The following is a 27,305-nucleotide window of genomic DNA, read 5'->3' on the forward strand; positions in this document are numbered from 1 at the left end:
GAGTCCTTTGACGCCAAGCGAAGGTCATGTGACCGACCGGCCAAGTTCAGGAAGTCACACACAAACATGGGATACATTCATGTACAACATTCTACGCACTAACATAGACACAGTGCGACTGCTGATGTATAGAAACGACGTCATGCACACGCATACGTCCGTGTAGCGTGCGTGTCATGAGGTCATGACCTTCCATTTTGTGTAGCATAGCACTCGGCCTCAGTTGAGAATTTGGGGGCAGACAGACTCTTTCACAATAAAAGCTTTGTTAGGCTGAAACGACGTATGGCCGGTCGTCCTCGCGCTTGTGCGCTGCTTTTATTTTGAAAGTTGTGCTGCTTGTGTGCACGGGTGGTTAACGATACCATATCTAGCAAATGATTGAAACAAGACAATAATGCCTTTTGTAACAACAAACGTGAGGTTAGCATGCTAGCTTGGTCCTCAGCAGGCAGTTTGTCATGTGGCCCCCTTTGCAAAATGACTTGTCCGCTCCTGGTCCGGAGCGATTCGCCCGCCTGCCGACTGCTGAGGCAGCTCAAATTTTGCTCTTCCGGATGCACAAGCAACTGCGCAACTTTTTCAAATTTTAATGAGCATAACTACAATAAACATTTATGAGCACTGAAAATATCACACTAGACATACATTCCAAATAAAATTATACAAACATCCATATAAGCAGAAATAGTCAATATTGCTTTTTTCATAAAATGTCTAATTAGAAACGTAAAGCTAAAGTTTGCCGACGAAAGCAAAAAAGGATGCAGTAGCTCCCAAAATAACTACACTTACAAACATATCTGCTTTTCCTCTTTTTTTTCTCTCCGCAAAACCAGAAGTAGCATTCTTCCAAAATAACACAAAATAGGAATAGTTGCGTTTACGTGAACCAGTTGGCAAATATCGGACGTGCGACAAGCGAGCCTGGGCGCAGTGATGACGTCACCCCACCCTGCCCCACGTGACCCTGCTTGGACCCTTTCGCTTGAATGTGAAGCTTGACAGCGGACGTAGAAAGATGTCAACATAAGCGGTTTCTCGTTCCGTAAGTGCGCAAACTTCCTTTTCGTGTTTTGGTGTCACTTGAGTTGAGGCTGAAATGAAATCTGATCTCCAGCAGGCAAAAATTCCGCCGAATGAGCGACTTAGCAACTTCCCGTTAGCATTAGCGAGCTAGCCTGTCGTTAACATTAAACGGGGGTCTCTCTTATCAATAAGTTTGGTTAGCAATTTTATTTTGTTGAAAAGCAGTCCTGATGTTGAGCATTTTAATGTATTGGGTAATGTCATCTGAAAATAACTTTATGATGCGACAATAATTTTGAAAGCAGCAAATCACATTTTCTAAAGCATCTGGCTTATAACCTAAAGTGAAAGAAATGTGAGTGAGTGTCAATGCATGAAGGTCATCTACTAGATTGATATGAAATTGCAGTAAAAGATGACGATGTTAAGGAACTTAAGCAATGATCCTTCACAGTGTGGACCCGGAAGAAGCTCAGCGCGTATTGTTTTTCCCAGAGGAGCGACGATGGACGGCTTGCGGAGGGTTTTGGCGTGGACGCGCGCGGACGGCTCGTTGGCGCAGATGGTTCCGTTCCTGCAGGTAGTGCGAGGGCGACCATTCTTTTGCTTTTCAACTCACCTGCAGGGTGCCGTCTCCGTCCTCAGAGCGTGACGGGTCGCTTTGGTGCCGGCGACTTGGCCAGCGTCCGCTGCCGGCTGGACCGGAACCGCCTGCTGCTCTGCCGAGATCCCGCGGGCGTCCCCCTGCAGGTAGCGAGCGTGGCCGGCGCCTTTTCCCTCATTAATATGCACGAGTGGGACAACATAACAGCACAGCGTGGGACAGACACAAACACGCTTTGGGACAGCTTCCACGGTGGTCGTCATGCGGAGACCTCCAAGTGGGTGGAAAGAAAGCCGTTTTGGTTGTATGATCGTTGCTGCCACTCCGGCGCGGTCTTGATGACTGCTCGAATGGTGCTGGTCGCTCATTTTCACGAAAAAGGAAACGCATGTTAAAGTCACGATTTCCATTTGAAGATTTGAAGCTTACCTTCGGGCTGTGACTTGTGTCTGGTTACTTTTGCGGCGGCACAGTGAGCGCTCACATCTTGTTGTTGTAGGCGTCGGGTTCTTCTAGAGCGCGGATGCTTGACATTCATTTTCACATCCAAGCAGCGGTGGAAGCTCGCAGCTAGCATGTTGTAGCAGGCAGCTAGCTAGCAAGGCTAGCGCTGAGAAAGCAGACGATAAACATACCTGCGAGCGATTGGTTCTGGATTTCCAGCTGCGGGCCCATTCCCACCCACGGACGGTAGAGCGCACAATTAGGTGTCTTCGCTGCCGTTTAATTGTACATGCTTGAACCCAGCGGCCCGAGACATTCCTCTGGAAACGCCCTTCCTTCGATCCCGGTCACAATATCATCGCCAGTCACATAGCGGCAAACGCCAAAGCGGCAGAGGTTTGTTGGACCCATAATACGTCTGTTAAGTATTTTTATTAAGTTTTGCCTCGTACGAATACACTCCCTCAGTCAGCTGTCCGAAAATCAACTGGCCACGCCCATGCGGCGTTCTAAAAATAGTCGTTTGGGCGCAATTGTGAACTGCCGAGTGTTCATTCTCATAATTCGTGCGTGCCTTGAGATTGGAGTTGAGTTTATTGTGTGAGCACGCTTGTAACTCAAAACACTCGGCCCCTCAAGTCATCTTTGCCTAATGACATGAAGGAAAACGCCATTCATCCGTTGCGGCCGAAAATGCTGTCAGGTCTTGAGTCATTTGATTTCCAATTTGGATTCTAAGCATTCCAATTTCAAAATGGATTCCGTTTTGATTGTCAGAGGCCCGCCTTCTGTCCCATCAAACACCTGTCCGTCAAAGAGGCGGCCGCCATCCCATTGGACACTCAGCAGAGGGGCGTGGATGTGGGCGTGGCCATCATCCTGCAGTCGGCCAATCAGAGAGTGTTGCTGACGCGACGTGCAAAACATCTACGAATATTTCCCAACGTTTGGGTTCCGCCAGGTCAGACGCCATCTTGTGCATGGACACGCCCCCTTTTTTTCCCAGGGGCACGCCCAATAACGCCACACTTCTCTACTGCAGGTGGCCATCTTGAACCGGATGAGACGGTACGTTTTCACTGACGTGTCAGTGTCCCGCTCGCTGCCTAGCAACATTGGAATGTGCGTGCGTGCGTAGCTCCTAGAGGCGGGTCTGCGGGAACTGAAGGAGGAAACGGGATTGGCTGTGGAAGCGGAAGAGGTTGCGAGCGCGAAGGTTCTGGGCGTGTGGGAGGTGAGCGCAAGCGAGCGCAAGCGAGTGCGTGCGTGTCAGTCAAATCCAACTCATCGATCAAACTTTGGATCAATGGTGCCCTTTCAGTCGGTGTACCCGCTCATGCTGAGCAGAGGACCCCCCCAGCGGCACCACCTGGTGGTCTTCGTGCTTCTGCGCTCGGCCCACACGCACTCGCATCTCCAGGTAAGCCCAACTGGGGCTGCAATCAACCCTGATTGGAAGAATGAGTTCATTCGTCTGTCAGTTGTTTTGGGATGGAAAAAAATCCCCAAATTGAAAAACGCACTCGACTGTTACGACTTCCTGTCTTTTTCTTACATTTGTTGTTTGGAAAATAAATGCTTCTTACGGACAATATACAATTGGCCTGGCTCCCTTCCTTCAGTAGTTATTGTGCATTATTTCAAATTGCTCTTTTTTTGGATCTCTTATTTTTGTTTGTAAAAGTGGAAATTGACGGTTGTCTTCATTTCAAATTGACAGCACACAAAGATCAATTAACGATGATTTCACTTCCATTCCCAGATCAGAAAATTGGTGCAAACATTGCTCATTATTAAAGTTCAGAAAGAAATGCACTTTTGGGAGCTTTTAGCCATGTTCAAATGCTAATTCCTCACCAAAAACATGACCAAAGTTGTGTTTTCCTCCATGAAATTGGAGCTTATTCTGCTCCCCAAGCACCAGCCCCTCCCAACCTGAGAAAACGAGCCTTTGGCACAGTTTGACGTCGTTGCGTGCGGCCCCACCTCCGCACCGCCTCTGCGGACTAAACGCACGCCCACTTTCTCCGAGACCTCCCCCCAATGGGATAATGACAAATGTAGCTTTTAGCAATAAAGATGCTGTCCAAATGAGTTCAAAGCAATTCATTATTCTTCACATTTGCAATGCCAAAGTGCAATGAAATGACAATTGGCCGTCTTAAAATCCATTGGCTGACAGTTGTGCAAACGACAAGTATTGAACGGCTTACGTGACCAAACGCAGAGATCGAGCAGCCCGTGAAATTGAGAGGGATTGATTATCGATTAGTACTCAATTTGTGTTGGTTGCAGCCCTGGCGCTAATCTTAGCTAGCATGCTAATATGACATCAACAGAACATTGAAGACGTGTGCCGATGATGTCATCAGGAGTGTCTCCGCCCCTCCCCCGCTGAGGTCAGCGCTTGTCTTTGGGCCGACGTCCGGCTGGCTGGCGCCATGGTGGCCGCCGTTGACGGACAGGATGGCGCGGCCGACGTGACGGACGACCTTCCCGCCTCCGTCAGGTACAGCACTTAACTAACAGATAAGCATGCGACCCTTGACCTGCCCCCAGTGTGTCCCAGGTGTCCCCAGAGGGCGGTCTGACAGACGCAGATATCCCCGTCCATGTCCTCGTGCGCCGCGCGCCGGCCAGCGGGCCCGATGTGGAGCGAGTCAGCGCCGGGACCAAGTTTGCTCTTGACCTTTGGCTAAAGACGCTCCTAGCCAGCTCAGCGCCCTTGAAATCATGATGTCATCAAACATGTCTGACTCACAAGACAGTAGACACGCCCACTTTCTATAACTATTTATATATATGTCAGTGGTGTACCTCCATGACAAAATTTTATTACTCACAAAGTTACTAATTTCAACTAGAATTTATTATCTGTTGATGGTGGGTGTCAAAAAAGCAAACTATCAAAACGGACATGATTTTGTTCTTTATTTTCTTGATTAACCAGGCGGTATTGTGAACCGTTATGATGATCCAAGCCATTTCAAAATAAATGACCGGCCACGGGTTCAAATCTTTTTCTTCAATCATGTTTCGTGTCTTGTTGCTACGCAGACACAAAGAGACGAAGAAACAACAAACAAACGGGCGGCATACTGACAAATACACGCGTGGACGGACAGGCAAGCGCCACATTCGAATTTCTTGACGCTGGCGGTGTCTGCCGCGTTTTACTTTGTCGGGCACAAACGGGAAGTTACCTTCCGCTTCCGGCGTCGGGAAAGATGGCGGCGCCCGATGAGCTGTTCGTGTGGGAAGGAGATTGGGGACTGCCGTCCGTCAACAGCGACTGCTTGGTGGTTCTGGTCGGTTCCCTTTGGCGTTTTGTGTTTGACGGCAGTTAGTTAGTCAGTCGGTCGGTCTCGTTTGGTGGCGGCGATCACGATGCTAGCTTAGCATCTTAGCGACAGGATCAACTCGGCGGTGCAACCGGGAACGGCTACATTAATACTTTTCTTTCTTTGTTTTTGTTTTTTTAATTGAACTTGTATTAATCAAGGTAAGGCCATTAACAAATTGTCATCTGCAATGCCGACCAGACTGCAGAGTAAAGCAAAAACACAGTGGAACCTCAACTTACGAACTTATTAGGTCCCGTAGGCCCGTTTCTAACTTAAAATGAATGAGATGTCAGTCGGCACCGAAGATGAGTGACGTCATCTCGCCTGGTCAAGCGTGTGCCAGTGTCTCGAAAAAACGGCATTCCCGTCGAAGTAGCCTCCCTTGCTTGAATTTGTGCGCATGCGCAGTAAGAACAGGTTGAGTTTAGGGCGAGGCAACAAATGGAGAAGATAACGACAGGGATATTCTGATCTGACAAAACTCCAGCCATCATGAAAAGAACGCCGGCGCTTGGAAACTTGGTCCCCGCAAGCCTCTGACTGTACAAAGTGAAATCCAAGCACTTGACCTCACTCACGACCTTTTGTTTCTCCATTTGTCGCATTTGTGTGCGTGTGCCTTCCTTCTCTCTTGCACAAAAGCTTAAACGCTTTTCTTTCCATTCGGAACCCGAGTCCATTTGTTGGACACGTGACATTTCAAATGGAATGGGATCGTGTTATAGAGGGAAAAACGTGCGTGCGTGCACTGACTTGAACCCAAGCTCACAAAAGAGTGCCTGCAGAATGTGACAAGAAAAATGCTGACGTGACGCTTGCAAACGTTTGAAAAGTGTGTTGCGGTCTTTTGCAAGATTGCGTGTTTGTAAGCGTTGTGCCGTCGTGTGTTGCCGGCAGGCGTACGCTCAGTTTTCCGGCGCTCCTCTCAAAGTCCACAAGGTGTGCAACCCGTGGCGATGTCCCGGAGGTGAGAGCGACTGCTCGCGATTCCAACGTACGCCTGCGGGGGGCGCCACCTCACCTCTCCTTTGTCTTCAGGTGCCGTTCCGGCGCTGAGGACCGCCCACAAGGAGGCGCTGTGGCGACCCTCTGACATCATCATCCACCTCCGAAAACAGGCAAGCAACCAAAGAAATAGTCTTGGGTTCCCGACAGCTAGCTTAGCCACAGCTGCTTCTCCACAACACGCACACACACGCACACGATTGTTGGCACCTCGGTGTGTTCCTGTTCCGGAAACACACTTGAACGTCACGAAAAGAAAGTGATGAAACCAGCCAAAGTGAAGGAGAGCAAGAAAGAGGATGAAGTGATAGACGAGGATGTTGACGGTGGAAGCTAGCAGATCATCGCCAGGCAACTTGATGTTCCTGTTCCTGCACTGGCACGCGTTTGTTGAGATGTTTCCGACGGACGCCAATGAAGACAACGACCTTCCTGCGTGCGATGTCAATCTTGATCAGGCACGTGATTGATGTCCAGGGGTGGCAAATCCGGTCCGGGAAGTCAAAGCCTGCCACGGTTTGGTTTTAGCCGCGGGTGCTCGCTCGCTAGCTAGCTGCCTCGCAGGTAAGCGAGCACCCGGGGAGCTAGCTAGCGAGCATCTTCTTTCTGCACCGGGTTTGTTCCCGACTTGTCTGCGACTGTTCAAGAAGGGACGCATTTCGAGGTGGCGCACGTCAGGTGACAGGTGAGATCTTCATCGTGACGTCTCCGTGTAAACCCGCCTATTCTGGAGAACGACTCATTTGGATTGATTTCTTTTCATCGCCATTGACGATTTTTTCTTCATCAACACGAGTGTCCCCCCCCCCCCCACACACACACACAAAATGCCAAACGTGGAGATTTTCCTGTCGTGTTTGCTTCCAACTTGTCGGTGGTTTTTTTCTGACCCCCGTTTTCCTCATCGGAACCCCCCTGGCCCCGCCCCCTCCCGTCTCTCAGCAGCTGGGAGACATTAGCCGACATGCTGCGGCTCCTAATGCACCATGACACACACACGCACGCACACACACATACGGTGAATCCATCCCATAATAAGAGCAGGCTGGTGGTGAGGTGACTCAAAGTGGTGTTGGTTGTCTGTTGATGCCGTTGTCATGACAACCAGCTTTCCATTTGTGTGTTTTTTCCAGAAGTACAACGCCGACTTTGACCTATCGGCCAAAGAGGCCGCCGACGGTCTCGCCTTTGTTGCGCTCGTCCAACAGAAACTGCTGCCAGCCGTGGTGCGTGCGTGCGTGCGTGCGTGCGTGCGTGTGCGTGCGTGCGTGCGTGTCTTGATGCATGCTTGCGTGTGCGCACGCTGAGCGACTTGTGCGTGTTTGTAGCTGTACGCGCTGTGGGTGGAGCCCAAGAACTTCGCGGAGGTGACGCGGCGCTGGTACGCCGAGCACATGAGCTTCCCGCTGGGCCTTTTCCTGCCGGGCCGCATGCAGCGCCACCAGCTGGACAAACTGCGCCTGCTGCGAGGAGACGCCAGCCTGGAGGCCGGCGACGAGCTGGAGAAGGAGGTGAGCCAACAAGCGTTTAGGAAACCATCCATCCATCTTCCAAAGCGCTTCTTCCTCACAAGGGGGGCGGGGATGCTGGAGCCCATCCCAGCTGTCTTTGAGCTGTGGGCGGGGTTACACCCTCAACGCTTGCCAGCCAATTGCAGGCTTCGGAAGCGAGAAGCCAACAAAAGAATCGATTGTGGGGAACAAGCACGTGGGCGTGGCCTAGACGAGGCCCGGTGGAGATGATGAAGATGAGGATGATGTGATGATGGCGGCGGCGGCCATGTTTGTGTTTCAGTTGTATCGCGACGCCACCGACTGCATGGACCTGCTGGCACAACGGCTGGGAACACAAAAGTTCTTCTTTGGAGACTCGTGAGTGTTCCGATATTTGCACGATGATGAAAAGCGATGGCCGCCGATGTCACGCCTGCTCCCACGCCAGGCCTTCGTCGCTGGACGCCTTTGTTTTCGGCTGGCTGGCTCCGATCCTCAAGTGCGAGCTTCCCAGCGGGAAGCTGCAGCAGCACCTCAAGACGTTGGACAACCTGCACGCCTTCTGCGCCAACATCCTGCTCATCTACTTCCCCCGTCAGGACACGCCCACCTCGTCACACCCGCATTGGCGACGGGTTAGGGCTGACCGTCGCGCGTTTTCCTTTGTGTCCGTCCGCAGATAACGGCGCCCCACGATCCGCTCGTCCGGCCGAGAGCCGGGACGCCGAGCACGTCCCCAACCGGCGCGCCAAGCAGTTCCTGTCGGCGCTGGCGGCGCTGGGCGCCATGTTGTCCTACGCCGTGCTCACTGGCATGGTGTCGGTCCAGCACGGCCACAAGGGGGCGCTGGAGCACCGCCGACATTTGCACCATGACGAGAACGAGGACGAGGATGACTGAGGTCGTGGGCGGCGGACGTGTCCTTATCAGGCGTCATCACTTCCTGTTGGTTCCAAAAATTAATCCCCCCCCCCCAAAAAAAAAACCCTGTTGGTTCCGCTGTCACGTGATGTCACGTGACGTCACGTGTGCTTTTGTTTGCGCTTTCCTTTCTGCTTCATCCATGTTGACGTGTGAACGGTCACAAATTAAAAAATAAAATCAAGCTGATTGCCCCGCCCCTCAGTCTGGACTCCAGCTGCACGCATGACGCCAAAGCTCAGGAATGCGCGTGCTTGCGCGCGCTTGCGCGCGTGTGTGTTAACGAGCTGACTTGCTGTTGCGCTTCGACGGCCCCGCCCTCTGTAACCATGGCAACGGTTTCCTACTGTGTCCAAATTCACAAGGCCGAATTTGTCGGTTGCATGACGACTTAACGTGAGTGCTGTCGAGTCGCGCAGGGAGTGACGTCATGCAGCCGACAAATTGGGCCAGGTTTTTTAAAATATTTCTATTTCTATATTGCTTTATTAATCCAAACTCCAGCATCCAATTCAAACTGAGCACACAAACCAGAACAGTGCCGATGAACAAGACACAAGAAAAAGAAAACACTCAAAACTAAAAAACAAATTCCGTTGAAAATGCTCAAATGTCTGCTGAGTCTTTCCCCATTTTAGTTTGTCTGCGTCCGCGGCACGTGTGGCCCCGCCCCCTTTACGCGCGTTCCCGCGGCCCCTCGGCGTCAGAGCGCGCCTGCTTGCAGCCGGAGAGGATGAAGATGATGACGATGAAGATGGAGACGATGACGTTTCTGCTGTCAATCATTTTGCTTTGCACGGCGGCACAACATCCGGGGCAGCAAGGTAACACGTCACTTTTCGATCTTCTATGGCGTTTGACAGCGGGGGTGCGTTCACTTTTGCAGTCCGGCATGTGGCTTGATCAATCAGCCTTATTGGCAGATGTTCATGGCCAGCAATATAGCGACGCACTTAATTAAGTGTTTGTCAAAAACTAGAACAAGAATTGATTCCGAAGAAGTTGATTGATTACTGTTAACATCCGATCGAGATGTGCTGAAAATCCGAGCGGTTGGGAAAAAAAAAACTGCAAAAATGAGTCGGTTTGGTTTGGAATCCTTGAGCCGTCCAATAACATTGAATCAGTTCAACGCAAATCAATTCACTTTCCAAATCCGAACAACGCGCCGAGAAAACCTGACGCCTCTCGCGTTCACACTTGGAGCTTCCTACTCCACTTTGTGTGTGCGTGTGTGTGTGTGTGTGTGTGGGGGGGGGGGGGTCAAGTGCGCCACAACCAAGGAATCAATACATTGATTGATGCGTCTGCACTTGAACGCATCCCACCTACGTCATCCAAATCCCAACATGCGCTCTGCACGTGCTTGGAAGGGATCGATTTGTCTTTAATCACGCTTGAAACATGAAGCGTCAAGTTGACGTCATCACGTGACGTCATCTTCCCTCGCAGAAGCGGAACAAATGAGCCTACAGCTCAAGTCAAGCAACTTTCGAAATGTGTTCACACGACAGACAAACATGCTGGAGAGCGTCGACTAACAAGCCCCTCCCCCTCCAAGGTGTAGCGCCATCCCTGGCGTTATTTCACTTCTTCTTCTTTTTTCTAATAGTGGCAGCAAACGCTTCAGTAGGAAACCAAAAGTAGGCAATATTTTTGTACAACAAACACTTCAACATTAAATGCAAAAAGTTCACCTGAAAATGGAATTCATTTTTGTTTTGTCAAAGTCAACAATTCCAAACCGATGATGCGTACATGTTTGCTTGCATTTCCTGTTTCTTACCGTTAGAGGGCGCCCACGAGCCGTTGACGGAGAGCGTTTGGCCAACTCGGTTTCAGCAGGGTAACAAGATGGCGTCCATATGTCATGTGACCAGCAGTTGACCAATCACAGCAGAATTACATTGTGATTGATCAACTGCTGGTCACATGACATATGGACGCCATCTTGTTTTTTAAATATTTTTGTTTTTTATCAATGAAATAACAAAATGTAACAAACATTTTGGCATCAAACACTTGCACCGCTCTTGGACAATCATTGCACGTCGTACGTCAGGCAAAATGTTCACCTCGTCATTTTTTATCTTTAGTTTTTATTTTGTCTTTATCGTTTGCGTAACTTTTGAGCGATGATTTTGTAAGCTAATGTCAAAATTTGTGACGGAGGGAATCATTGCAAATGTCGTGAAAACGAGGCCATTTAATCCGCTTTGAAGAAGCCCCGCCCCTCCAGCTTGTGTTGATGATGCTGTTGTTGCCACGGTAACCGCCTCGTCTCCGCCTCCCTCAGTGACGGACGTGCTGAGCGCTCACGACGCCAAGCAGGCGGCTGAGTTTTGGGGCGGCGCCAGTGCGTCGGCCGACATTCACGTGGCGGCCGCCGTTCGCCTGCCGCCGTCCAAGACGGGCGGCGTCCTCCTCGCCGTGGTTGGGAAGCACGACAACAGGAAGTACCTGGAAGTCGCCGTCATGGCCAAGATCAACAAAGGTGCCCGACCACTTGCTTGTTTTTTATCACCACTTCCTGTTTGCCTTGATGACTTCCTTCCCATCACTTCCTGTGCGCACACAGTGTCACTCCGCTTCTGGCGTCCGTCCGACGGTAAGGTTCACACGGTGAACCTGGCGAACGCCAACGTGTCAGACGGGCGTCGCCATTCGCTGGTCGTGCGTCTTGGCGAGCTGCAGCGCGACAACATGAGGGTGGAGCTCTACGTGGACTGCCGATTGGCCGACTCGGCGGAGGGCGTGCCCCGCCCGCCTCCCCTCCCCCGGGAGGCGGGCGCCGTGGACATCCGACACGGACAGAAGGCGTACGCACGAATGCAGGTATGCCTGGCCACGCCCCTTATGAAGAAGTCGGTCGTATGATCTTGTGCTTCCCTTTTTTTGTGCCGGTGCGATTGGAGGCAAAGCTAGCCGCTAGCCGCTAGCCGCTAGCTAACAGCACGTCATTATTGCAAACCAATGCCGGAAATGGAATTTTCCATCTCTACTGCCCCCTGTGGCCCAAAAACGAAACTGCACACGTCCTTCTTCACATACACAATGCGCACATGACGTCATGCTGAGTACGACCGACATTCATACGGACGGACAGACGGAAGCGTCCCCGCGCTGCAGATTGCAGCCGCCGGCGACTGATCAAGGACTTTTCCCGGTCAGGGTGCGTTGGAGTCCCTGCACGTGGCACTAGGGGGCAGCGTGGCTCGAGCCGGCGCCCTGGTAGGCTGTCCCTTTGGACATGACTCCGCCCACAACTTAGGTGAGTGCCACGCCCCCCCAGTGGCTCACCTGTCCGTTGTTGAAGTCTTCACGTTTTGTGTCTGCAGCGAGCGACGACCTGCGCGTCATCTTGGGTGAGTTCCAAGCCGGAAATCGTCACCGCCGATGATGTCATCGGCTGATTGAACTTTACTTCCTGTCAGCTGACCACGCCCAAGCGCTCATTGGTCAGATGGTCCTCTTCAATCAAATGTTGGGGGAACTACGACAGGAAGTCAAGGAGCAGGTCACGTGCATGTGTCAACACACACGCACGCACACGCACACGCACGCACACACACGCACACACACACACACGCACGCAAAAAATGTGAATGTCATTCAAAAATGGATGAATTTGTTTCATTGCATTGAAAATGTTGAATTTTCATCCGAGGTGTGTTTGCACGTGCAGGTGAAGGAGACGTCTCTGCTGAGGAACGCCATCTTGGAATGTCAAGTTTGCGGTAAGTGCGTGTTTGCGAGCGGTTTTCGTCCAAGCGGCCGATTGAAGTCGTCTGCGTGCGTGCGTGCGTGCGTGCGTGCGTGCGTGCGTGCGTCAGGTTTCCAGGAGTCTCGTTCTCGCTGCTCGCCCAACCCGTGCCACGTGGGCGTGGCCTGCGCCGACAGCCCGCACTTCCCCGGCTTCACCTGCGGACCCTGCCCGCCCGGCACCGTGGGAAACGGGACGCGCTGTCACGACGTGGACGAGGTCAGCGTGCGTGTGCGTGTGCGCGCGTGTGGTCCAATCCTGCTCCAAAGCGTGTTTGTGGTCACGCGTGGCAGTGCGAGGCGCTGCCGTGTTTCCTGCCGTCGGCCTGCGTCAACACGGACGGCGGCTTCCGATGCGGCCCGTGTCCTCCAGGCCTGCGGGGGGCGCCGCTCGCCGGGACCGGACTGCGCTTCGCCAAGACGCACAAGCAGGTCGCTCGCCCGCCCGCGCGCGCGCGCGCACATGCGTGTGTATGCGCCGGTATATGTTTGTTGCGTGTCTTTCAGGAGTGCGTGGACGTGGACGAGTGCGTGGCGCTTCCCAACGCGTGTGTGCCAAACTCGCTTTGCACCAACACGCAGGTGAGTTGTGGGCAAGCCCCGCCCCCTCCCGGCCCGTCAACGGCGTTACGTTTGTTTGGCCTCAGGGTTCATTCGGCTGCGGCGGCTGCAAAGCCGGTTACCTCGGCAACCAAAGCGTGGGCTGCTTCCCCAGCGATTCCTGCGCCACCTTGACCTTTGACCCCTGCGACGCCCACGCCCACTGCAACATGGACAGGAACGGCGTGCCGTCCTGCACGGTGAGGCGCCCGCCAACAAAATTCACGTGTGTGCCTCCTTGTGCGAACGTGCGTGCTAATGTGCTAACGTGCTAACGTGCGTGCTAATGTGCTAATGTGCTAACGTGCTAACGTGCGTGCGTGCAGTGTAACGTGGGCTGGGCGGGCAACGGCAACACGTGCAGCGTGGACACGGACCTCGACGGCTTCCCCGACCGCTCGCTGCCCTGCCTCGACAACAACAAGCACTGCAGACAGGTCAACATCATCATCTTCATCTTCGTCATCCTCATCGATGTTGCCACGCGTGCGTTGCAATCACGTGACCATCGTGGCGTCCATCAGGACAATTGCGTGTTGACCCCTAACTCGGGTCAGGAGGACGCCGACGGAGACGGCATCGGGGACCAATGCGACGCCGACGCCGATGAAGACGGCATCAAAAATGTGGAGGTGCGTGTGTGCGGTCACGTATGAATGCACGCGGCGGGCGCTGACGGGCGCCGTCTGGCGTGCGCGGCAGGACAACTGCCGTCTGGTCCCCAACAAGGACCAGCAGAATTCCGACAGCGACTCCTTTGGCGACGCGTGCGACAACTGTCCCAACGTGTCCAACGGCGAGCAGACGGACACGGACGGGAACGGCCGAGGGGACGCCTGCGACCTGGACATCGACGGAGACGGTAGCCCGGCGCTAACGGCGGGCCGGCGGCGTACTCGACTTACAGCGTGCGTGCGTGCGTGCGTGTTGGTGCGTGTGCAGGCATCCCCAACGTGCTGGACAACTGCGCCAAGGTCCCCAATCCCATGCAGACGGACCGAGACGGAGACGGCATCGGAGACGCCTGCGACAGTTGTCCCGAGATCAGCAACCCCACACAAGTACGCGCGCGCGCACGCACGCACGCACGCACGTTTTCTTCTTCACGGATGTCCATGTTTTGTTTTTCAGACCGATCTGGACGACGACTTAGTGGGAGACATTTGTGACAACAACCATGACACGTATGGCGCGCGCACGCACGCACACACATTAGCATGGACGACCAACTGCCAAAATTCAAATAAATAAATGACTAAAAGTGGAAATAAGAACGGATATTAAAAAAATAGCATTAAAAAATATATTTATATATAGAAATACATAAATAAATACACTTGTATTATATTTTTTTACATCCGTTTTTATTTTCACTTTTATTCATGTTTTTATTTCACTAGAATTTTGGCAGTTTTGGTCCTCCATGCGCACGCGCACGCGCACGCACGCGCACACGCACGCGCCGTGACGCGCGTGCTAGCGAGCACGCGGCGGACGTTTTGAACACGCGTGGACGCCCGCAGGGACGGCGACGGCCACCAGGACAACCGGGACAACTGTCCCCACATTCCCAACAGTTCACAGTTGGACTCGGACAACGACGGCGTCGGAGACGACTGCGACCCCGACGACGACAACGATGGCGTCCCCGACCGCACGGACAACTGCCGACTCATGGTCAATCCTCACCAGCAAGACTGGGACGGTAAACGCCAGCCGGCGCCGTGCGTGCGTGCGTGCGTGCGTGCGTGCGTGCGTGCGTGTTCCCGCCTGCTGATGATGTGTGTGCGTCAAGGGAACGGCGTGGGCGACGTGTGCGAGTTGGACTTTGACAACGACGCGGTGGCGGACGCGCTGGACGCGTGTCCCGAGAGCGCCGAGGTGACGCTGACCGACTTCCGGGCTTATCAGACGGTGGTTTTGGACCCCGAAGGCGATGCCCAGATCCAGCCCAACTGGGTGGTCCTCAACCAGGTGGGTCTGCCGCCAACTTCCTCCCGGCCGGCGCGGGACGTCTCTGACGTCGGTCTCTGACGTCGGTCTCTGACGTCGGTCTCTGCCGTCGGTCTCTGACGTCGGTCTCTGACGTCGGTCTCTGACGTCCGTCTCTGACGTCCGTCTTGTCCCTCCGCAGGGGATGGAGATGGTCCAGACGATGAACAGCGACCCGGGCCTGGCCGTCGGTACGTGGGCGGCACAAATATGTGGGCGGGCGCAAAGAACCCCGCTTAGCGTTGTTGCGGACGTTTGGGCAGGCTACACGTGGTTCAACGGCGTGGACTTTGAGGGGACCTTCCACGTGGACACGGTGACGGACGACGACTACGCCGGCCTGGTCTTCTCGTACCAGGACTCGTCCAGTTTCTACGCCGTCATGTGGAAACAAACGCAGCAGGTTTACTGGCAGACGCGACCGTTCAGTGCCGTCGCAAGCCCCGCCCTCCACCTCAAGGTAACCACGCCGCGCCGCTTTTTCCTGCGCCGACGTTGACGGGCTTGCTTTTGTCAACAGGCGGTGAAGTCCAACACGGGTCCTGGCGAGTACTTGAGGAACGCGCTGTGGCACACGGGCGACACCGCCGGCGAGGCCACGCTCCTGTGGAAGGACCCCCGCAACGTCGGCTGGAAGGACAAAACCTCGTATCGCTGGCAGCTCAGCCATCGGCCGCACGTCGGATACATCAGGTCAGTCGCGTCGCGTCGCGTCACGTTAGTCGCATCACGTAACTCCTGCCGATTGGTCGGCAAGATTTCCGAGCGAGTGTCAATCAAATGTCCAAACGGGCCACGCCCACCCAAGCCGCGTGCCGAGGGTCTTTCGGGTCCACGTGAGGACGCGGCCGACCAATTTGCACGCATCCCTGATCTTGGCTGATGTCACATGACCTGCCTGATGCTAAGCTAGCACGTGTTGCGCCGCGCCCCAGGCTTCGTCTGTTCGAGGGCGCCGACGTGGTGGCCGACTCGGGCGTGCTGATCGACGGCGCCATGAGGGGGGGCAGACTGGGGGTCCTCTGCTTCTCCCAAGAAAACATCATCTGGTCCAACCTGCGCTACCGCTGCAACGGTAACAACACACACACACACACACACAGGTGCAATGTAGCGTTAGCATTAGCATTAGCGGCAGGCCGCGTAATTAGATAATTGCTGTTTTTCTAACTTTGTGATCACAGCAAGGCGGTCTTTGGTCTAGCAAAACCACAAAGCGAAACCTCAAGCAAGCCTACTTGAAACTTTCATCATCAGAGATGGGAAGTAACTAAGTACTTCATTACTGTACTAGAGTAGGTTACTTTGTACTTTCCTGAGTATTTATTGTTCACACCACTTTTATGGCTTACATTTTAAAATGAGTATTTGTATTTTGGACATCATTTTCAAAACAAGCTTGTTCCTTCCTTGTTTTGAAGCCATGAAAATACTTGAGCTGGAAGAAAAAAAACGTCTCCTGGCTCGGCCAATCAGACGAAGTGTTTCAGCTGCGTCCCAGCTTGTGATTGGCTCAGGCCGTAAAGAGGAGGCCGGACCATCAACCGCCCGAATTTCAAAGTCAGAGTTTGAATTTGCACTCATTTGAAAGCCAAACCCTACTTTGAAACCTTAAAACGGGTTTGAAATCTTACTTTCGAACCATAAGCCTCGTTCTTTGAAATGCTACGTCTAACTTGTTTCAAAATCGACTTTAGCGTGAAACCCTGGTTCGAAACCCGACTCTGAAAATCAAACCCTTGTTTATGAAAAGCCTACTTTCAAAAGCCATTTTGAAACGTCAGCCTCTGGAAAGCTGTCAAATGTCGAACCCTTGAAGCACGAGCCCTCCATCTGCCGCCGCGGAGGGCGTCGCCGTCAAATAACCCGGACGGACGCAGGCGCGTGACGGCCATCTTACGTTGCCACTGGCTCAGTGCGCCCATGGCAGCGTTTTCAGCCAACGTAAGATGTCTCGGCCCCTGGCCCCGCCCCCCTGGCCCCGCCCCCCTGGCCCCGGGTTATTTGAAGACGTCTGAAGAAGATGAAACGCTTTTCATCTTTGGACACCGACCGTGGTCCGCTCTTGTGCTCGCAGACACCATCCCCGAAGACTTCCACACGCACGGCCAGCAGGTGGTGATGCACGTGCAAGTGTGAGCGCGGGCGGGGGCGGAGCCACGCCAGAGCCATCGGCCGTCGGGCCGACCAGCAACTCGGAGCGGAGCCAATCGTGTCAAGAATCCTTTTCAAAGAATAAAGTTGGTCATTCTTGCGATGCCGACGTGATGACATCATTCGTGACGTCACAAAGAATTGCCATTTTTCTTTCTTTGATTTCTTTCACACTCTTTTGTTTATTTGATCAAAGAAAGCATGAGGTGGAAGCTCCGCCCTTGCGAAGCTCAAAGGTCACGTGTCCGACCGGACCATCTGATGGGCGGAGTCGCCGTCATTCGTGTTCCGGGTTGTCCTCAACGCGTGCCTAAAAGTCCTCCAGAGTGTCAGCACCAGCGCCATCTGCAGGACCTGGCAGGAAGTGCACGGTGATGACGGCGGCAGTTGCAACGCGCCGCCGCCATCTTACCTGCGCCGCCATCAGACTGACGTCCATTGCCACCACCGTCACCACGTTGTCGTGCAGCCAATCGGACAAGCGCTCGCGGCAGCCCTGGCGCAACCTAGCGTTAGCTTAGCTCGGACGCGCCAAAACGCAGCCTGGCGAGAGTGTGTGCGTGCGCGCGCACCTGCGTGTACGTGCGGTTAGCGCCATCTTGCGAGCACCACGCCGTCTCCGCGCTGCCTTGAGGCCGCCGGAAACACGAACAAGGAAACGTGCTGCCGGCGCTGGCGTTGAGCGTCTGCACCAAAGAATTCTGCAGCCAATCGGACGGACCCGTCAGGCCGCAGCACGCCTCCTGCCGGCAGAGGGCGCCATTTTCACGACACTTTCATCACCGGCCGCCGATTTCTTACGCTGGACATCTGACATCGTTTGCAACGAGAAATCCCCTTGAAGTGATTTGCGAGTCGGGAGCCAATCGTCGTCGTCGTCGTCGTCGTCGTCGTCAGTTCTCTTTTTTTTTTTTACAATTTGAAAAGTTGCCTTTTCATGTTTTCAAGTTACCTTTAAAAAGCAACTCAACAAACAGGAAGTGAGACTCGTTTCAGCCCTGACTAACATTTGGTTGTGGGCGTGGCCTGACTGTCACAATTGACGATAACGGCAAAGGCCAACTTGACTCAAGGTTCAAAAAATGTCTTCAAAAATGACGTGATTGCAAAATAATTTTGTTGCATTGATTTCATTTTCTTTTCAACAAAATCGATCAATCGTGTTCAGATCATGAAATCACATTTTCAACAAATTCCAATCAAATGAAAGGATGATGATGATGATGAAGATGATTTTGTGTTTTCAAATTGCTCGTTAAGTGACTGACGTGCCGCTGCAGGTGGTCCAGGAGGCCATCTTGGCGCCCGCCGCTGCCCCGGTAGCGGCGGATCATGTGGGTCAGCGCCGAGCTCGCCTGCTCCTCAATCTGCCCACAAACAAACGTCCAGGTGGGAATGAGGCGGGTCACGCGATGACGTCCTTCAGGTGAGCGGCAGGTATGAGGAGGCTCACCTGGCCTTTGCTGAGCAGCAGTAGCAGGAGGAGGCCCACGCAGCACAGGAACAGGAACAGCAGCCCGCCCGCGCACTAGCAAACACACGTTAGCGTCACGTAGGGGGAAAAAAAAAAAAACGCGGCTAGCAGTCGCAGTTACTCGGTGTGCGACACCTGCTACTGGTCACGCAACGCCAAGCGGACATTTTCATCAATTTGCCCAAACGGGATGTGACAAAATGTCGCGTCCTCTCAAAAGAGGAGAGGTTTGGTCACCCGCCTTAAAATGCGAGTTGAAGCCTTACTGTGGCCACGCTTGTAAGTCAAAGCGCTGCCATCATTTTTGTAAACGTGCCCTTTGCCATCCGCTCCGACAAAAAAAGTTGCCGTGTGACCGTCAACGAGCACGGCAAAATATTGGTGCAAAATGTCGTGCTGGAAATGCAAAATGTTTTCTTCACAGAGGATAAAGAAGATATGCAGCATTGACATGTGCTGATGCAGCGTTTGCGTCATTCGTGAGCCTATCGATGGTCTTTCCCATTAGATGCTAGCATTAAGCTAAGCAGACTTTCAAGCTTTGTGCTGTTGACTTTTCGAGTAAACTTCAGCCGGCAAAGGCAACAAACGGCAACAAACGGCTTTTTGCCGGGTTTGGAAACGGCCGACGCTCCCATGGGAAACTTCAAAGTCCAAACAAAAGCAAAAAAAATCTCCGAAAACTGGCTCACTCGGATGTGGAGGCGGCGCCGCTGGATGACAGCAGCTGCATGCAAACGTCACATGACCTTTCAATGTGAACTTTCAACTTGACCTTTACTCACAATCAGCATGAGGATTTCCTTTTGCCAGCGTGCCCCGAAACCCGCCACCAGGCTGCACGCCATGGCCAGGCTGCCGATCAGCATTAGCCCCGCCCCCACTGCCCGGAGCTCATCTGGACACACACACACGGCGCGCACACACACGGCGCGCACACACACGGCGCGCACACACACGGCGCGCACACACACGGCGCGCACGTGAGCATGCGAAGCGGCGAGAAGATGACGAGGACGTCTTACGGGAAGAAACGGCGCCGATCAGGCTTCCGGTGTCAAAGCAGATCCAAACGCCGCAACAGGCCACGGCCAGTCCCAAAGCCTGCACACGGGTCCAGAGGTCAGAGGTCAGAGGCGGCGGAAGAACGTCCCCAACTCACCAGGACGACGAAGCTCAGAAGAAGCGAGAAGAAGTTGAGCACGTCCGCTCTCACCGCCGACTTCATGACTTCCTTGTACGGTCGCTCGCACTTTCTGATTGCCGCTCAACTTTCACCTCTGCTCTCCATGGTAACATGCTGACCTTTGGACACACACGTGACATCAGCGCGCGCACACACACCTTTCAGCCGTACGTTTTACAAATAAAAAGGTGAGCTGAAAATCAAATAAATGATCATTAATGTCAACGAGGAGGGAGCCACCTTGCGCTCTTGCGTTCCTTTCCTACCATAGCTCCTCCTACTGTAGCGGCGGCCATCTTGCTTGACGGTTGAACAAGCAGCGAGATCCTTTTTTGTCTTGGAAGTTGACCCGTGACGTTGTTGATTGAAAAAAGGTCAGATTGCGGCATTAGGCCCGGCAGGACTACATTTCCCATCATCCTTCAGCACAAAAACAGGAAGTACTTCGAGTTGCGATCCGAGGGAAAGACGCGCGTTTGTTTTGGCCCGTCTGGAGCAGTGCAGTGTGGGCCGCCAGGGGGCGCTAGTCTGGCCCACGCTGGTTTGACAATCATCCAATGGGCGTGTAGCGTCGGGCGTGACTTTTCCCGCTCGCTTGGCCGTCATTTCACGCACAGCGTCCAGCACAGGACAGAACAGGATCCGACAACTTGCAGCATTCGCCAAACAAACCATCACGAGCATCAACATTTGCCAGGATGTTAACGACGGATCATCCTGATGAGCTCGACAAAAAAAAAAAAAAGGAGAAAGAAAAAGAACCTTTCTTTATGTGACTTTACATTTCCAGAGTTCCTAAAAGAAAAAGATGTGTTGAATGTTATGCTTGATAAATGTTGGCCTTTGTTGGCATTTGAGGTCGGTAAGCGTCAAGCCAGGTGGCGTCGCGCCACGCACACGTCCGTCCGTCCGTCCGTCCGTTTGTGGGCGTATGCGTCTTTGAGGCGGCATTAAAAAAACAAAACAGCAAACGGCATTCATGCTGGGATTCGTTGTTTTGATGTTTGACATTCTTGAGGGAGGTTGCCTTCATCCGACACGCGTGCGCATGTTGGGGCTGCTTATCCGCACGTTGACATTCTCGTCATGCGCACACGCACGCGCGCACACCTTTTTCCAGTATGTGTGCGCGCGCGATGGCGGCGTTGCGCATGTTGTTGTGCGTTCCGCAGTCGTGGCCCCGCTGGCGGTCAAAGGTCAGCTTCCTCATCATGTTGTCCATCATCTCGGTCAGAGCGGCAAGTCAAGAAGCCGGCAAGTGGGAGGATGACCTCGTGACCCCCACGCCGGACTACGACTACACGGCCACCTTCGACTACGACGACTACCGTAAGGACACGCGCACGCACGCACATCACCGCTCGTGTCGCTTTTGTGGATCGCGACATCGCAAACGTGGTTCAAATCTTTTCTTTTTTCAACTCGCGTCGCCGTGAAGCTTTTTGGCTAATTGCCCAAAACACAACAAGAACGGACACTACATTAGGGACAGTGTTGCGTAACTCGCTTTTGCTGCGTTTTCACGGGTTTGGCACATTTTTGCATTTGTTTCACTCGCACTTTTCTACCGTTCGGTGCCTTTTTTCTATAACAAAAAAACAACAACACATTTTTGGTGTTTTGTGTCCACTATTATTATTTTTTGAATCGATTAATCTAGCGATTATTGAATTGATTGGATTCATTTTCATTTTGCAATAAAATGTTTTGCGTGTCAACTTTCCGCATTCAAGTCGTGTGTGCTTTTTGCTTTTAATGTGAAAAACCTTCCACTGCGACACGAGGCTCATCCATTTTATTTTGGCTTTCAAAAAAAGAAAAAATAATTCTTCCAGCACTTTGAACATAAATCAAAAAGTTGATGAACATCAAACAAAGTGAGCACGACGGAATTATCAGCAGCTCTGCAAACGTTAAACAAAGAAATATGAATGAACGCAAACTTTTTGAGGAGTTCTCGCCCCAAAAGGTCTCGAGACTAATCGGCAAAAGGAAACCAATCGCAAAGTTTGTGTTGTCGCCGTTGTTCGTTTGTCCTTTTGATCGATTTTCTCTTTTTTTTGCCGTCGTTCCAGAAACAACATCTTGGCCGGAGGCCAAAAACAAGGTGAGCAAAGGTCATAAGGTGATGAGTGGCACCAGGGAGTTTGAGTGACCTTTGACCTCTTCAGGCTTCAGGGGCAGGACCAAGTCTGTCGCTCCCATTGGCTCTGGCGACCATTCATCTGAACATGTGAAGAAAAACTTTTGGAAAGCAAAATAAAAACGGCTTTTAATACGAAAGATGAGCCGTCGCCGTTCTTGGGCATCAAATTATTTTCTTCTCCGTTGAAGGAACAACCGTAAAAAAAAAAAAATAAAATAAAAAAAAAGGGACTCACGCGCAAGCTAATGGTGCTAACAGGCCTGGAAGCTAACAAAACGGCACAAAGAAAAAGCGGGTGCGATGCGTGACTTGCGACCGGACCGATCAGTCGTCCCAAGGCAGCGTCTGTCCGGCGAGCGCCATGTACTCGTCCAGGTCGGCGTCCAGTCGCTTCTTGGACCTGGACATGTACTCGTCCAGGTCGGCGTCCAGGCGGCTCTTGGATTTGGACATGTAGTCGTCTAGCTGCACGTCCAGCTCTTTTTTGGTGGGAGTGTTGAGGCTCCGCCCCCTCACAGGAAGAGCGGACGGCGGGACCCCACCCCGGGGGACCCCACCCCGGGGGACCCCACCCCGGGGGACCCGACCCCTGGCGACCCTCCGGAACCTTCCCCACCCGATGGGGCGGCGGCGAGCCGGCCTTGCGCTTGCTCCTGTGTAGGAAAAGCACGCTTTGACTTTTGCCGGCAGGAAGTGACAAACTGGGGCAAATGCGGGGACGCCATCAAGTGTTCTGTGACGCCCGATGACGTCAGCGCTCACGTTCCCCGCCCAAAATGTTGTCGTTTTAGCAATCCCAATTAGCGTGTCAGTGATGAAGACAAACAGGAAGTGAGATGGAGTCGACGCACGCATCACGATTGCTATTAATGAATTCTCATGTTCATTACACGCAATCGTGTCACTTCAACTTGAATAATCCACAGGGAAGCTCAATGTGTGAAATTGTCTCGAAGACAAAAGCTACGAAATGCAAGTCAGCGAGCCACTAGATGGCGCACTAACAGAAGAAAACAAACCACAGCCGCATTGCAAGAAGACAAAACAACAAAAACGTAGAAAACACGGACGGCCCAAACATGCTTTTAGGCACAAAATCAAAGTGGACCTTTTTCTAAGGTCCACTTATCCCACCTGCAACTCTTTTTTTTTTTTTTTCCCAGCCGACCCTACAACTTTGCCAACAGCGCCGAAGGTGCCACCAGATGGCGCTAACGTGCGTTTGCTTTTATGGAACGTGAGCGATCATGAAGCGTTTTCTTACGCTCGCATGACACACGAGGTCAGTTTCAAGGTCAACTGAAAGAAAGGTTAGCGACGCGTGCGTGTGCGTTGCCGAGGGCATGCACGTCACTCACCGGCTCTCCTGAGGGCGGCGCGACAGTGGCCTCGCCATCCGTACTTGTTGCGGAAGGTCCAGAAGCCCACACGCCCGCCACCCAGCCGGGTCCACACGCTGGCTTGTTGAGGAGGGGGCGGAGCCACGGGGACCAGCGACAAGCGCGCCGGCCCCGCCTGGAAGACGCCACACCAACGTTGCTGCTGGCAACGTCACAAATTTCACACATTTTTGCAACAGCAAAGTTGACAAACTTTGCAGAAAACTCAATGACGGTTAAGAGTCCTGGAGATTAAAAAAAAAATAAAAAAAAGAAAGAGTCGTGGAGTTCCACGGCACGCCGTTTTGACTTGACGGCGCCCGTAGCACCTTCTTTTGTCGTCTCCCAAGAAATCAGGAGCCTCCTGATTGGCTGAGAGCTCACCTGCGGATCGACTGAAGACGAGGGCGCCACCAAAAGGAGCAGCGACTCCGGAACGTTGCCCACGTGGGGTCGCATCGTTTGCACCCGAGAGAAGCTGATTCCAAAAGGAAACAATTCAAATACTAGTCAGACTTCAAAATGCGGGAGTGAAAAGTAAGTCCTTAAGTTTTGAAATACATGAAATTCATTCCTATTATTGCCCGCTCTCGTCATATTCATTACTTGTAAATAAATAAAATAAAGAAGAAGATAGTTCACAAATCAAATACAAGTACTTCGAAACAGGGGGGGCCGTGTGGTCACGTGCCTCCGATGCAGGTTGGCGTGGGTTCGCTTCCCCGCCATGTTGGTATGTGTGCGTGTTTGTGAATGCAGCAAAAAAATAAGTCAATTTTAAAAAAAACTTAAAAACATTGAGTTACTTTGCCACTTCCCTGCAAGTTAACAATTGAAAAAGTCCAAACTTAAAAGTGGTGGAATTCAATACCTTCAATAGTCATTTGACCAAACGTGTTTAAGAATATGCCAAACGTGCTCACAACTTTCATTGAAACCTTTAAAACCAAAAAACTTCATTGTTTCAACAGCTTCATCATTTGTAATGCGAAAATAAAGTTCAAAGAAAACATTTGGTGAACACGATCAAGTTTGTCAATTCTCACCGCTGATGAAGGGAAAGCTTGGAAGAACTTTCCAGGCGAAGACGAGCTGCCTTTCGTCTCATCCTCGTCACCAAAAACTAAAAGAGCACATTTGGAATCGTTGAAAGCACCTTTGACGCTTGTTGCTTGCCCGCCTGCTACCTTCGCGTCTCGGTCGCCCACGACAGGGCGAGCTCTCCCCCCCTCCCAAAAAAATAAAGTCTTCCCTCGTGGCGTGGCGTGGACTGGACTGGACTGGACGGCGTTCGTTCGTTCGTTAAATGGACCAAAGGAGCTCGAGGCCAAAGGCGCCATTTTATATGAACAACGAAACACGTTAGCCCGCACGCTAGCATTAGCCCGCACGCACCTGATTGCATTTGAACACCAAACATTGTCATTTCAAGTAGCTAGCAGCTAGTAGCTAGCCTTATTCTCAACTCTTCTTACACGCCATACTAGACGTCAAAGAAACTTAAAACTCTTCCAATCAGACTTGTACAAACGCCCAAGTTGTAACTAGCTAGCGCTAGCTTCAATTCTTACTCTAGTGCAATTTCAACTTGATACCTGGACGCACTTTTCAAGTGTCTTGGAATCTTCTATTTGCCGCTTACCTCGTCCTTCGCAGCTTGTAATGCGCGTCGGCCTGCCTGGCCTTTTGCTTTCATCCTATTGTTTGCTGACAAATGCCGTCAACGGGCGGGAGGACGCTTAACAACAAGTAGTGCACTTCAAGTAGACTGAAGTCTAAGAAGAAGTCTACTTATCCTTGTACTAAAAGTCAACTCATTGGGACGAAATTGGGACATTTCAGTACGCTTAAAAGTATACTTTCAAGTATATTTAAGCACACTATTAAGTATGCTTTGTGGTGCAAAGTACAGTTTAATTGACAGCGAAAAGCCCAGTGATGAATTGAGAGTGATCGAACCAGCAACCACCGATACTAACCCTAACCGACCTTAACCGACCTTAACCTCGAGGCTATCCAGCCGCATCATCTTTACGGCTTTATAAAGAAATGTAACCTATCATTTTGGTTCCTTTACAACTTTGGTGAGTGCCTCATGTAAACGCTTAGTATATGTTTTAGTATACTCACAAGTACACGTGACTTTGACTCGGTGCAGTCGACTTCCAATAAGTCCAAGGAAAGCAAACTGGATGCGTAGTCTCCTCATTTTGAGGATACTTCAAAAAGTACAAGTACATTCTAAGTATGTACGAGCGGTGGTGGGCAAACTCAGTCCTCGAGGGCCAAAGTCCTGCAGGTTTTGGATGTTACCCTGCTCCGACGCAGCTGATTCCAATCAACAGGATGGTTAGCAAGCTTTTGCAGAGCTTGCTGATGAGCTGATCATATACATCAGCTGTGTTGGAGAAGGGAAACATCCAAAACCTGCCGGACTCCGGCCCTGTACTTGTAGTATATATTTTAGTATACTTACAAGTACACTAAACATTTACCTGGTGGAGTTTACTTCCCAAAAGTACAAGAAAAGTCGACTTTCCTCATTTTGATGCCGTCAAGATCCATCTTGAGCAAAGACAAACGATGCACTATCGTGGAACGCGGAGCACCCAAAAACAAAAAGTTGCAAGATGGCGGAGTCTTTTCGGCAAATTGACAACTTTATGGAGCATTAAAGAATATTGTGAGAAATGTTACTTCACCTGCAAAGAAATCCATTCCATTCATCAAGACATTTCATTTTTCTCAAGGCCAATCAGACCCAAATTGCACAAGGTTTTGCAAAACAAAAAAATATTGACCCCCCCCAAAAAAACATCAAAAAAATAAATAATAATAATACTGGTCAGACTTGCAATTCGATGACCAGCAGTTGCAAATGTGCAACATTTCTGTGGATGTTGTTTAGAAGGTTGTTGGACTCATTTCTGCAAAATTTTCACCCAACCCCAACGATGGTCACAAAACGACACTCCAGAAATTGTTCAGGCTTAATTGAAGATTGAGGCCATTTTTTTACCTAACAAATTCCCATGTACTTTTTTTTTTAGATCATTTTAACACAAGCCTACCAAATACAACTTCTATGATATTTATTTATGAGTCTAATAAAGCCTATTTATTCGAAATGCATATTCCTCAGGTTGATGTATTAATAAAGTTTGACTCTTTTTGTGCGTGAATGTCTGCATTCAGTTTCATCCCCAAAACAAAAATGTAAAAAAAGAAATAAAATAGACATAACCAGTAAATTTATGGTGTCTCAGTAACCTGATTATGATGCAATTCAAACCATCTACTTTATGTATTTTAAATACACTCATGATTAATTTAGTCATTCTACTTTATTAATACTAAATATGTAAACAAAGATTCTGCATTTCAAATATGTATCATATCAGGTTTATTTGTGCTAAAATGACCCCCCCAAAAAGTACGTGGGAAATTGTCATGTGAAAAATGACAAACCTTAAAAGGATACTTGACTTGTTGAGACATTTTCAGCAGTACAAAGTGAACCTTAATGTGATCCATTGAATATTTTTCATGTCCAATTAGGATCTTTCAAAGAATACTTTTGCCGCTTGCTGCTGACTCAAGATGACATCACCCGAGCTGAGGAGGTCACGACCAATCACGGCTCACATGTTTTCTGGGCTTGGTCGGTCAACTGACGTTTTCTTTTCTTTTATTCTTTTTAATTTGAGGGTTATCATATCAATTTGTAATTGCAGTTATGATGTGATATGGAACTGGAATGTCTGAGTGTGTG

General features: G+C 51.3%; 5 protein-coding genes across 25 annotated transcripts; 4 read left to right on the top strand and 1 right to left on the bottom strand.

The window, feature by feature from the left end:
- The first annotated feature begins 149 nt into the window (after positions 1-149).
- nudt17 (nudix (nucleoside diphosphate linked moiety X)-type motif 17) lies at positions 150-5,106 on the top strand. 3 transcript variants are annotated; one of them, XM_077575096.1, is made up of 9 exons: positions 150-1,048; positions 1,484-1,609; positions 1,675-1,779; positions 2,855-3,038; positions 3,120-3,145; positions 3,216-3,311; positions 3,399-3,497; positions 4,450-4,586; positions 4,637-5,106. In XM_077575096.1, exons 2-9 carry the CDS (start codon positions 1,535-1,537, stop codon positions 4,812-4,814), a joined length of 900 nt encoding a protein of 299 aa, XP_077431222.1. In that variant the 5' UTR covers positions 150-1,048; positions 1,484-1,534; the 3' UTR covers positions 4,815-5,106. The 3 variants fall into 3 exon arrangements, with proteins under 3 accessions (XP_077431222.1, XP_077431224.1, XP_077431223.1); XM_077575098.1 differs by having other exon boundaries at positions 4,647-5,106; XM_077575097.1 differs by having other exon boundaries at positions 1,525-1,609.
- Positions 5,107-5,221: 115 nt separating this feature from the next.
- On the top strand, positions 5,222-9,039 carry mtx1a (metaxin 1a). The gene is made up of 8 exons (XM_077575094.1): positions 5,222-5,385; positions 6,319-6,388; positions 6,460-6,539; positions 7,560-7,652; positions 7,755-7,937; positions 8,221-8,297; positions 8,368-8,513; positions 8,599-9,039. The coding sequence occupies exons 1-8, from the start codon at positions 5,305-5,307 to the stop codon at positions 8,817-8,819; spliced, it is 951 nt and encodes a 316-aa protein (XP_077431220.1). The 5' UTR covers positions 5,222-5,304; the 3' UTR covers positions 8,820-9,039.
- A 140-nt stretch (positions 9,040-9,179) lies between these two features.
- Positions 9,180-17,451, top strand: thbs3a (thrombospondin 3a). Of its 5 annotated transcripts, XM_077575056.1 has the most exons (23): positions 9,180-9,664; positions 11,137-11,334; positions 11,419-11,675; positions 12,012-12,111; positions 12,179-12,205; positions 12,275-12,357; positions 12,526-12,577; positions 12,674-12,822; positions 12,897-13,034; positions 13,110-13,184; positions 13,250-13,402; positions 13,529-13,639; positions 13,727-13,834; positions 13,905-14,064; positions 14,145-14,263; positions 14,334-14,386; positions 14,726-14,907; positions 14,998-15,176; positions 15,337-15,385; positions 15,458-15,654; positions 15,715-15,887; positions 16,130-16,269; positions 17,272-17,451. In XM_077575056.1, exons 1-23 carry the CDS (start codon positions 9,451-9,453, stop codon positions 17,331-17,333), a joined length of 2,979 nt encoding a protein of 992 aa, XP_077431182.1. In that variant the 5' UTR covers positions 9,180-9,450; the 3' UTR covers positions 17,334-17,451. The 5 variants fall into 5 exon arrangements, with proteins under 5 accessions (XP_077431182.1, XP_077431181.1, XP_077431180.1 ...); XM_077575055.1 differs by having other exon boundaries at positions 12,897-13,184; XM_077575054.1 differs by having other exon boundaries at positions 13,529-13,834.
- A 46-nt stretch (positions 17,452-17,497) lies between these two features.
- On the bottom strand, positions 17,498-25,487 carry LOC144057483 (tetraspanin-19-like). 15 transcript variants are annotated; one of them, XM_077575106.1, is made up of 10 exons: positions 25,176-25,210; positions 24,580-24,656; positions 19,985-20,127; positions 19,848-19,926; positions 19,608-19,720; positions 18,802-18,876; positions 18,617-18,715; positions 17,921-18,091; positions 17,761-17,844; positions 17,503-17,702 (listed from the first exon to the last, which is right to left on the bottom strand). In XM_077575106.1, the coding sequence occupies exons 3-10, from the start codon at positions 20,048-20,050 to the stop codon at positions 17,586-17,588; spliced, it is 804 nt and encodes a 267-aa protein (XP_077431232.1). In that variant the 5' UTR covers positions 20,051-20,127; positions 24,580-24,656; positions 25,176-25,210; the 3' UTR covers positions 17,503-17,585. The 15 variants fall into 15 exon arrangements, with proteins under 15 accessions (XP_077431234.1, XP_077431236.1, XP_077431235.1 ...); XM_077575105.1 differs by lacking the exon at positions 25,176-25,210 and adding an exon at positions 24,721-24,793; XM_077575108.1 differs by lacking the exon at positions 25,176-25,210 and having other exon boundaries at positions 17,498-17,702; positions 20,039-20,127; positions 24,580-24,868.
- On the top strand, positions 21,105-22,296 carry LOC144057486 (uncharacterized). The gene is made up of 3 exons (XM_077575116.1): positions 21,105-21,337; positions 22,084-22,115; positions 22,180-22,296. Exons 1-3 carry the CDS (start codon positions 21,130-21,132, stop codon positions 22,243-22,245), a joined length of 306 nt encoding a protein of 101 aa, XP_077431242.1. The 5' UTR covers positions 21,105-21,129; the 3' UTR covers positions 22,246-22,296.
- Positions 25,488-27,305: the final 1,818 nt, after the last annotated feature.

Source organism: Vanacampus margaritifer, chromosome 9 (genome assembly GCF_051991255.1).
Source record: "Vanacampus margaritifer isolate UIUO_Vmar chromosome 9, RoL_Vmar_1.0, whole genome shotgun sequence".
Classification (NCBI taxonomy): Eukaryota; Metazoa; Chordata; class Actinopteri; order Syngnathiformes; family Syngnathidae; genus Vanacampus; species Vanacampus margaritifer.